The following is an 11,856-nucleotide window of genomic DNA, read 5'->3' on the forward strand; positions in this document are numbered from 1 at the left end:
TGATCGGTAACGTGTGGAGGTAGAGACGATCGAGAGATGATCGCAAAATGATCGATAAATATATTTATGCCCACACAGATACTAAACCGCAGGTCTACACAATATCGATACCACCTAAAGCACTCGACTTCTGAATATTTGCCAATAGATTGTGCTTCTTCACACATGTCCATTGTTTGTGTGTTGTTTATTATTTATCTCTTTCCCTCTTCTTCTCCTTGATCAGAATGGACTGATGTACTAACCAGAAGAGTGCACTTTTTTGGAGACCAAACGTATATCTTGCCCACCACAAAGACTGATTTCTCTCAATCAACCTGTGTGTGCCTTGCAGAACAAGCCTATCCTCTCACAAACTTCACATCATCCGTGGTGGCAAATGTACAATGTAAGTTTACTCATCGCAATATCATTTTGTGCAGAAAGTATATGTGACCCGGCATCACAAAACTATCAGAGAATCGCCAGACAAGGATTTTTAGCTAGGGGCAGATTCTTAAAGAGCAGACTCTAAGCTTCAAAATGATATGTAACTGACAAAAGAGGCTCTGAAGTATGGGGCCTATTCAAGCGCTTAATCTTTTAGAGTTTGCCAGAATGCCGATATAACAATTAAAACGCCATTATGCAGGAATGATTAGCTAGCCCAAAATAAATTTATCGTGTAATGATGTGTAAAAGCGATACCAGCAAGTACTACGTCTTCACGATGCACTTCAACTTCAATGAACTTTATGAGGCCTCCATCCATTTCAAGCTTAATTGCTTATGATGGTGGTCTCCTGCATTCATTGATCTCTGTTGTTTACTGAAAAAAAAAATACTGTATATCTTATTTTATGTTTCTGTGTATCTACATTGCTCAATGCAATCACCTATGTGTATCTATTTACTGTTATCGATTTATTTCACTGCACCTGTTATTCTTTGTTCTTTGTACTTTTTGAAGTTTGTATTCAAATTGCATCTGATTGAATGCAGAAATAAAAGCAAACAAACAAACAAACAAACAAACAATGAACTTTATGACTTCGGTTATATCAACTTTACCACAAAATTAATTTCATTTATGCAGGTTATACTATTTTCCGCATTCTACTTATAACTCCTTGTGACATGTTTGTTGTGTGTTGACTGTGATAATATTTATTTGAAAATAAGAAATAAGAGAACATAAATAGGAAAAAATGAACATAAGCAGGAAGTAGCTAGAGATAAGTTAATTTTGTACGTAAAGAAGCTCGGAATGGTATAGGTAATTGTTTCAGTCAGAAATATAAAAAGACAATCGTGGAAATACAACATAATACTTTCTCATATACTAACTGCTAAATACGGCTGGATAGGGTCACTTAGCGAATAGCCGTCATGACACCGCTGTTTTTCAGAAGGATCCAGAATGATCGTAAATTTAAAGTTATTCATTAAAATCTTATTTTTATGTATCAAATTGTTTTCATTATACAAGTTTTGACATCTGAGAGAGATTCCCACCACGAGTTGCGAATCAACGAATAATATTCAAAAGAACTGGACCGACGCGCCAGATTAATTTTGATGCTGAGTCTGTTTGGTCATTATAAACACGGTATTTCATAGACTACAACAGTGCTATAGCGTTTTTATATTCCACGGATGTTCAGGACTGGTGACAATAACAATCTTACCATAAAAAACGAGACCGAATGAGAACTCATTACAGGCTTGCATAAGTTCTGTATCTCATCCTTCGCATTCTGTCGCAAGGCATTTAAAGCTGTTATAAGTTCAGTTTTTAATGAAACATCCCAACGATTAAAAAGTCAAATCAATTCTTTCTCCCAAATAGTGTGTCTTTAAACAGGCGTATAACTGTATTCACACGATGACAAATTAGTAAGGATATCTGTCAGTTCAACTGTTCTTTTATTGCTTATTTCGAGAAAAAAAAAAAAGAAGATCTTCCCCTGCAAAGCAGATTCAATATTTTGTGGATTCATCTTGGTAGGCCTATTTCTTGTCGTTATTATTATTATCATTATTATTATTATTATTATCATTATTTTAGGGGGCATTCTTTCGACAATTCAGTCTTCCGGAATGATTTCTTCTTGAATAATCCAGTCTTATGTCTTCACTTTTCCTTCAATTAGACTTGGTAAGTACCTTCGCCTGGGCCTACGGCACTATCTGGACTGGTGACAACGAACAGACAGTGCCTGAAGAAATTGTAGGAACCACAGTGTCTGATACCAAAGGTATAGCAAGCAAACGTTAAAGAGCCACTAACTCTCTTGGTATACTTGCGGCTGAAGATCTCCCGCTTTTCAACTCTTTCTCTTTCACAAAATCTCCCATTATCCCACTTGAGTTTGGGTTGAATTTCTCCTGGACCAGCTCTAAGATAACACTAGAAAAAAAAAAAAAAATATGCTATCTCCTAGTGATCAAAACTTCAAATAAATTGCGAAGCTTTCACCGAACTTTTCAATTTACCCAAATATTGTTTTGTAATGACGTCACCAACCTTGATGAAAAGATATGGCAATTGGTATGATTCCTGCGAGTAACCTTTGAACTCTCCAGTTGAGAATATCTTGGGAAATATTGTTAAGATCAAAAATTCTGTGTAAATATTGTTTTGATCAAGCGGTAAATGAAACATACACGTAATTTAAATAAAATCTATAAAGTGCCACCTCCTTTTAGCTTCAAAAGGCGATCTAAATATGAAATACATTCTTTAATAACATATAGACAAGAACGTAACAAATGATGATTGCAAAAGTGAACAATGTTTTCAATGATGACATCATGTTGATTGCTGGCTAAACTATCAGAGTTTTGATACTACATGTAACAAATGGATGCTGAAAGCTGTCTCTTGTTTTATTGTAACCACATGAAGAATCTTCCGACAATGAAATCGAACGTGCGATTCCACTTCGTTTTACTTTGCACGAAGAATGGTAGAAGGTTCCATCAATAGCGATCATCAAATCTGAAATAGTCATGCAATTAATCTCAGGAATTAACAGTTCCATCGAAACAACTATATATTTTGCATCGTAAGGTATAGAGTGCTTTGTTTACAACAATGCATTTGAACGAAATGTTTCATTAAGGTACTTTTTTTGCCTATCTTTCAGATCCCGCTAACTCTCCCTGCCTTGGTTTCGATACGTTGAATCTCGAGTGGGTTAACGTGGACTGCAACAGCAAGCGATTTGTCATATGCGTGAAAACAGGCAAGTGACCGTAAGATATCGCAAAACAAAGTGAAATGTTTGCAACAGGTATGGTTTCTGACTAGAATAAATCATGACAGAAGGGAGATACAGTGGTTACAAAGAGATACATTATTACACTATTTCATGTCAAATGTCGGGCGTGAGGAACGACTTTCCCAAACTTTATGATAAATATTTTGTTTAATTTGATGTAGTCACGGTAAACTGCCCTCGATTAGCCAAATAGACTGCTGTTCGGAGAGACCTCAACGTGAACAACGAAAATAAACAGTTCAATCAAAGATAGCACAAGGACACGCTACTCTTTACTATAAAACATAAAGCTGTCAACTCTGAGATATAAAAGAAATAAATTAGATATGATATTCAAAATTGGCAGAACACAAAACTTCACAATACAAAGTTAAACTGGCAGTAACTCTATAAATATGGTTTATATTCGGCTAGCCTTGCACTTGAGGCAAATTACTTAAAATCTACACTTAAACTTTTTCATAAAGCAATTAGCTTCAACTCTTGCGTTTTCAGGAATTTATTAGATATCTGAGCACTAAAGTAAACAAACCGATGATTTCATGAAAGTAGTGTTGTTGTTTTTGTTTGTTTTGTTTGTTTGTTTGTTTGTGTTTTGTTTGGATGATTCTATTGTAAATTTCGTTATTGGTATTCATACATAATACTCCCGACCCGAGACTATTTGGGAAAATAAATTGCCGCTTTGGGGGCTTTATTATCCTAAAACGTAGAATGCAGATGAGGGGTATTGTGGCAAACGTCTAAGTATTCACTAGCATTAAATCATAGCAAGTCTCTATTGTCAGAAAGAAACATTTTCGTATTCATGACATCTGCGTTTCATCGCTTTTACTTAATAATCTCTTCCTGTCGATAGCGGGCATGACAGTTAACGACAATACTTGTCATCCTAGCGATTCAACGACGCCGCTAGACGTGATGAAAGGGAATCCAGCTACCTCAAGGACGATGGAGTCTGCCTGGAGTACAACCGAACCCAGACGTTCTTCGGACATCAATGCGGCAATTGTCGAGTTAGCAACAGTAGGTCGAAGCAAAAAAAGGACGAATTTGAAATTAAGTTGGTCAGTCACACGTTGTTTTAATTCATGAAATTTCCGTATCAGACGAAATCTCTACTTTCCTGATAGAGTGTATGGCCAAATAGGTCGAGTGAAAAGAAAAAATGAGCCAAGGACATCTAATTATAATCATCAAAGAGTCAGTTCTAGAATCTCATGTTTACACACGGTGCTCGCAACCCAGTTACAGGACTTGCGCACGGTAATTACCGATACAGCACACAATGTATTCATTATCGTCACTCGCTTAATTTCTCAACCCGTAGTCTCAACATGATACATTGATCATGTCTAACATGACTGCTGAATAATCTTGGTCCATATAAAGTTTGTGGTACATTAGGTAAAATTATCAATTCATAATTTCTCTTCTATGCTGGAATTATAGATTTTCTTTCAGCGACAGTGGATATCTAACAATTCAGATAATTCAAATGAGATTACGGGAAAGGTCTCGTAAATGTTGACATACTTGTTATTGATTAAATGTAGGTAGATGTCCTAATGATAGTGGTTACTGCTTTTGTTCTGGTCCCATAAATATAGCTTTCTTCACGTGACATTCAAGCTCTTTGTTGCTTCCATTTTCTTTTTTCTTTTTTTATCCGACAGAGCAATCAGGATTCCACACTCATCCAGGAACATTTACTTGACTTTCTATCTGACCCTAAAGAAGTTAACGTTGATGGTTTACGTGCTACAGCTACTTTGGTACGCAGAATTTCTACTTCAGTTCAATCTCTAGAAAAGGTGGGTTATAATATTGTTTTGTCAGTCTTGGCATGGAGTTATCACAGCTATTAATTGTGCATGACAAGAATATAATATCAAATGATGTAATAATAGATTATCATTATCAATATATTTACCCTGTAATTGGTTTGCTTTCGCCTGTACACACTGTCTGTAATGAAATAATTTTTTGCTCTGCTGTCTGGTTGTATAAGACAGTAGACAGCCATTTTCCTATCCCAGCATGCGCAGGTCAACAAACAACAACTGTATTTTTTCTTTTCTTTTCAGGGAAGGTAGATCAGTGGTGCCGATATCAAACATGGATAACTTTGTATTGCTATGAACGAGATGTCAGTTTAGTCAGAATATGCAGCTATAAGGAGACAGAGTTGTGTGCCGTGCTAGTTATCACCGTTAATAATTGAAGAACTTGCTTCCAGAAAGGCGTGAAATCCATTGAAAAATGATGGATAGCGCCTTTTGGAAGCAATCTTTTCGTAAGGTCTTCTTTATCCAGGGTAGCCTCTTCAGTGTTTCCAATGCTCTAGACCTATTAAGGGCCCTGTCATTATTATTGCCCTAACGTTGCCAGTTACCCATTATACACCTGGGTCGAGATGGACATGGTGGGTAAACACGTCTTGTCCAAGGACGTAAGCACTGGGCGGGAATCGAACTCGGAACCTCTCGGGAAGATATCGGGAACTATGCCACAGCGTCTTCACAGATGATAGTTAGCTAAAGTCATAAGAGTCTGTGATCTCTTCCCAATTAATTTAGTTTCCAAAGTTAAAAAAAAAATGAAGTCAGCTACGCCTTGTTCTCCGTCGTCACAATAATCTTGACTCCCCTCCCCCCCCCCTTCCCTCCCTCCCCCCCCCCCTTCCCTCCCTCCCCTCCCTCTCTTTTCCCCTCTCATTCTCGCCCAACCTGCTATCTCTGTGTCTGTCTCTCTCTCCAGAAAGAAACAGCTATCATACAGATGGTCAACCTGATAATGGGAATGGATCAATCAGTTCTGGGTGCCATGGAGTCTAGCAGGTCGCTCTCAACAATTCGGGAAATTACCGAAAAAGTGGTAGGGTAACGCACGGAAGTAAATTGTGGAAAATTATATTTCTGATATTAAACTTGTTTACTACACCTACAGTATACGTACCCGCAAGGACAAGCGCACACACTCACGTAACCTTTTTTTTTTTCTTTTTTTTTCTAACGCAGGCACAATCCCATGCGAGCGCGCGCGTACACACACACATACACGTCTACTCCCACGATTACATTTTACCAGTGTGTTTCGGGCTGAAAATTTGATGAAATAGGGTACAGTTTGTGTTTTTGCCTTGAGGCACTACTATTTCACCCTTAACATTGCTTACAGAAAGGCCAACTGTGAAATATGTCCTCTATCGCAAAGGCATGTAAACCTAGTCCTGACCACATAGCAATGAATTAAACATGCTCAACCTGATTCATTGTACACTTAGGTGACGGCATCTCAAATGTCTGGCGAAAACCGGACTATAAATACGGAACGGTTACAAGTCGTCACTATCAACTATGGCGTCAACTTAAACATGTCTACCGTCTTCACTATCGGAGTGAGAAATCTTCATCAAAATCGCGAAACCGATTCCAGCACAGACGAAATTGATGCCAACAGCAGTATTCCTATCGATGAGCGGGGAGGAGCTCTAAATCTAGCGGGCAACATGGAGGAAGGGATGGAAGACGACGAGACTCAACACTTTGTCCGTCTACCAGCCTCACTTTGGCGTAGTAATGAGTCAGGTAACACGCCTTGCACCTTAGATCAGGAAAAACCAATTATGTGTGCAATTCACATCATTGTGTTAATTCCCATTTGAAGATTCCCCATTTTACTAGTAGTTATTATAATATAAAACGTGTGCAGTCAATTAGAATAAGGATACAAGGGTAATTAGTTTAAACGATCAAAAATAACCTTCTGTAATATCTAAGTGACCTCCGAAAAGTGCTTCAATCAAGATAAAGCAAAAAACTTTGGAAATGTTTTCAAATTCTTGGCTCACAGACCCCACCTGCCTCCAGTAAGCTCATCGTCCTCGAGAGATTTGAATTTATTTCTTAAAGGAATAGTAGAGTTTCGGTTGAGGGGGAGCTTCAGGTTTCAAATTTCTATCGTGAGATGAGAAACGTCATGAATTTTGAAAGAGCTTACAATTCCTAGAGGTCCTACATAACACAGAGCCTTGGTGATTTGGGATTAAAAGCTAAACGTAGCGACAAAGACACAGCGCAGATAAGATTCGATGTCATCGGAACTTGCGTTGTACAACTTAAAATATAAACTTACAGCCATAATTTTATTATTACATGGACAAAACGATGTGAATGTATGCAATGCGGTATCATCTTTTGAATTTCATTGTTAAATACCGACGCAGCTGTTGTGAGCCTGCTACTGTACAAGGACGCCATCATGTTCCCTTCAAGTCTGGCAGAGAACGTCGGAAGAAAGAGGGAAGGTGGAGTAGTAACCATCATCATCGGTGACAGCTCCCAGCCAAGGGGAATTATACCCGATGGGCAGGTGGTAGAAATATACTTCCCTAGTCAGGTGAGGAGGAGCTCTTGAGATTTTACCAAAGTTTTTATTAATAACAATCTTTTAATAACCAAAAGCCAAACAGTCAAGCAATTGACGTCACTCCAAGTGATGCTAGATAAGAGTTTCACTGCTTTGTAATACTGAATTACGGAGTTAACTCTGTTTGATAAGGTGAGATAGTGTGAGATAAAAGCAGCTTTAATGAAAATGAAAACGATAAGAATAATATGAAAAGAAAATGATAATAACAAACGGATTTTTTTTTCTTTTTGGTATTGATTCAAGAGTATATCTTGTTATTTTACAAGTGAGGTGTCACTGAAAAAGTTTCATTCTGTTCTATTTTATGATGTACTTAATTGTTTTCTTCTTATCCCATTTTCTTCTTGCCCATTTTTTTTTTTTTTTTTTAGCGTACAGATTTGAAGAGAAAACATAATGTCAACGTATGTAGTCGGAAATGATTATGAAGAACGTAGCTGTTGGAACAATCGTGATATTGGACCAGCTTTTTATTGGCACATTAAAAACTCCATAGCTTTCTCTATAACACTATTAGTTATAAGTTAATATTCCAAGAAGACGTCGTTCTTATTTCATTTTTATATAACTTAATGAGGTCAACTGGAACCTGCAATGCTTTGTTTACTTATACTAGACGTATTTGAATTTATATGGATTATTATTGTGTAAGGTGTATGTACTGGATATCATTGTTGATTGGACCTTGGTGTTCACGAGTTTGATTGGCATAACCATGGATCTAGTTGTTCCAAGGTATGACAATTAGAACTGCACAACTTTTTTTTTTTTAGATATATTTTGTGCTGGGGAAGTTATTCCTACTAAAGTAAACCGGTCTGCTTTGGAAGTAGGATTGGTTCTCCTGAATCTGTTGCTTCCTGCAACTGTGTAACAAAAGGCAGTTAACACTACTCTATGGAAAATGTTATTCTTATTGCTTCTCTAATTAGAACTGCTTTCATTTAATAAATAAGCCTACACCTTGTACTTCAGTTTTTCATGCTCCTAGGAGAAATTTCAAAAATCAAATCAAACGAAAACATAACACAGACAAAATATTTCAGGTTCCTCCACAGCAGGTCGGCAACCAAAAAAAAAAAAAAAAATGCATTGTCATGTAAGTTACACACGCACTAACAGACACACACGCATGCATACGCACACATGTACGCACAAACACGCACACACACTGTCACATACACACGCCGATACACACATCAAAGAGTCACGTGATAAAACTGGTGCACGTCACGAGTTCGAAACCCAGGAAGCATACAGCCCACGAGTCATACCGTCCATGAGTTTGACAATAAGCAAACAAGGCCCACAAGACCGACTCACTAATAAGTTCCGTGTTGAAAACGCGTTGGCTGTTTTTAAGCTATAGTCGAACTGATGGGCCCTTTTTGCACAGTGTCGAACTCATGGGCTATATGACTCATGGACCCTTTTTCCAATGTCGAACTCGGGGCCGTATGACTCGTGGTTGTTGGTCTCGTGTGATGACCACGATTAAACTTGGTCACCTTTGCAGGAGCGAAATGGACACACGTCTTCCATCTGGAGCCGCTCCTGTGTGTTTTGGCGGGAACTAGAATCATCATGGTCTGTTGCCGGGTTGTCTCTAGGATACAACATACTACCCCATAGAACAGCCTGCCGATCCAACCATCTATCAAGCTTTGTCGTGCTGGTGGTAAGTAAAGGACTACTGTAGTCATCATTACGATTGCTCTCACGAAAATCACAAAACTGTTACTGTTTCGTGGTAGAAGGCCTTTAACAGTTCACCACGTATACTATTTTTTTTGTGTGTGTGTGTGTGTGTGTGTGGGGGGGGGGGGGGGGGGTTATGTGGCCCCGAAAAGGACCTATCCACTCCTGTCGTTTTTGCAAGCATGTTCTTATCATTAAGTTTCAAACGAATGAGTAATTAAAGGCAAGTATGGCTCATGTACCGCCACGAAGGTTGCGAGGGCTTGGGCCTCTGTTAAGCCTTCTATCACCTAACGTTTTACTGCCACGGAAACCTTCAGAGATTTTACTATTGCTGTATTGTATTTCTATTTCCCAGTGCTAAATATCTATTACATTAAGATAAGAATGACATAGCTAGCAGGTACATTTGAGATAAAAAGGAAGTGTTGCCAAACAGTAGCACGTACTATACCATAACTTGTGATTATCATCATTCTCACAGGACTCTAGTATCGACAGAGGGTCACGTGTTCTTGACGTCATCTCATCAATAGGTTGTGTACTGTCTATTGTCTGTATCATCATCACCATCGCCTCCTTTCTCTTGGCTAGGTGAGAGATTCTGATCTAAATATTCCTCTCGCTGCATGAAAGATGATGAATCATGATTTCCTTAATTTCAAGTCAATGGCAAATGGAACAACTTTGTAAAAAATATGGAAAAAGATGAAAAGCCAAACCCCTATTAGCTTGAATGTCTGTTTGTTTGTATGTGTGTTTGTAATGATACCCCAACAATGTTTCCCTGACAAAGCACCGAATCGATTGGCACTACACTTGTAGCCTCGATGACGAATGCCTTGCGTGTCATGGCGAATATCTTTCTGTAAAAAGCTAGATTTTCTGAGCAATAAATCTTCATATTATTGCAGTTAATCACCGTTCTGTCTCTTTCTTTGTAGGGAAGTGAAACTCAGAGTTCCCCAGAAAATCATACTTAACCTCTGCGTCTCCCTTCTCGGCATGTACATCTGTCTGTTCGGCGTTGAGCGAGTTGATTGGGGCTGGGCTTGCGTCATCACAGGCGCCCTCATTCATTACTTCTGCATGGCCTCGTTTGGTTGGATGATCGTTGAGGGCGTGAACATGTATCTCATGTTTGTCAAGATCTTGAATTCGGCCGTCTCGCACTTCATGCTGATAGCGTGCATCCTAGTGTGGGGTAATCTAATGTCATTTCCTTTCAACGGGCTGTTCTTTTTAATGTACCCAGGGAAAGTCTTGCTCTTGTAAGGGTCATGATGGTATGGAGCAGGGGCGGGCAGAAAATGTAATTCAGTATTGTTTCTAATGAAAGAGGAAATTTGTTTATGACTACTACAGTATCCAACTTCCCACATTACATACTGCATAAATCTAAGATAATCCTTTGGTTGCTGTTTAGATCTCTGATATGACTTTGATAGCGTTTTCACTAACCTATCTATACAGTGGGGTTTAATTGGGTTAAGGATTTCTCATATCTGTGACTTAGACATAAGTCGTATTAAATGTGAAATAAGGGGAGTAGATGAAAAGAAATTCAAATGAAAAGACCAAGAAATCTTTACTGGATAGTGGTAATAAAATGTGGAGGTATATAGCCGATAGGTGTATTTTACAAAGGTTGTCCATCTCTTTGAAGTATCCTATTCACATTGATTGAAAATTGTTATCACTCCTCATACTGCATCAAAACCACGTCCGTCACATATACTTTATACTAGACAATTAGCATCATTAGTAACCTTTTGCAAAGGCAGCTCGCTATAATTTCAGCACACGCACACACACCACGACCGGCGTGCTGGGAGAGTGTAGCTCGCTCCCATCCGATCGGTGTGTGCGCGCGAGTACACCGCCCGCCTTATGCGAGTCCAATGCGAGCTGCATTTGCAAAAGGCTAGGATATTACTGGCAGGTTCACTTTTCTTTCTTGGTTCGGCGTCCTCTTCTTTCGCATCTTAATTCTATGTGTGTTTACACGTCGCCTTTGCCAGGGCTTCCGCTGCTCGTTGTTGTCATCATTCTTGCTGCGAATCACCAGCTCTATCGAGACATTTACACGTGAGTTGACCAATAATTCGTCCAATATTAACTTTTGGAGACGCGCGTTTCATGAGACAGTTCTTTTTCTCTTCTAGGAATTTGAGGAATGAAGATGAAATAGTGATATAAATAAAGAAACATTAAAAAATGTATACATATTATTGTATTCATTCAATGTTGATGATTGTGTTAATCATCTAATTTGTATTTTACCACAGATATTATATTTTTGACAATAAACTGTCCTTGTGTGAGATTAAGTTACATGACATTCGAAGGCTTTAGAACCAATGTTACTGCCTTTAGTATTCTTCTCATCCAGTATCTCTTTCGAAAAACCTGAGAGGCTACGGATACATTTAAAAGTTCATTTCTGTTATTTGTATCCGTC

At 38.5% G+C, this 11,856-nt stretch overlaps 1 protein-coding gene across 1 annotated transcript in view; it reads left to right on the forward strand.

The window, feature by feature from the left end:
- The window catches only part of LOC140239869 (uncharacterized), a 62,085-nt gene extending 50,598 nt beyond the window's left edge, over positions 1-11,487 (forward strand). Inside the window, exons 16-24 of the mRNA XM_072319689.1 lie at positions 2,133-2,237; positions 3,129-3,227; positions 4,123-4,289; positions 6,024-6,140; positions 6,550-6,853; positions 7,492-7,664; positions 9,308-9,375; positions 10,340-10,599; positions 11,417-11,487. Coding sequence (XP_072175790.1) covers positions 2,133-2,237; positions 3,129-3,227; positions 4,123-4,289; positions 6,024-6,140; positions 6,550-6,853; positions 7,492-7,664; positions 9,308-9,375; positions 10,340-10,599; positions 11,417-11,487 — 1,364 coding nt within the window. The remainder of the gene's footprint in view (positions 1-2,132; positions 2,238-3,128; positions 3,228-4,122; positions 4,290-6,023; positions 6,141-6,549; positions 6,854-7,491; positions 7,665-9,307; positions 9,376-10,339; positions 10,600-11,416) is intronic.
- Positions 11,488-11,856: the final 369 nt, after the last annotated feature.

Source organism: Diadema setosum, chromosome 16 (assembly GCF_964275005.1).
Source record: "Diadema setosum chromosome 16, eeDiaSeto1, whole genome shotgun sequence".
In the NCBI taxonomy this organism is placed as follows: Eukaryota; Metazoa; Echinodermata; class Echinoidea; order Diadematoida; family Diadematidae; genus Diadema; species Diadema setosum.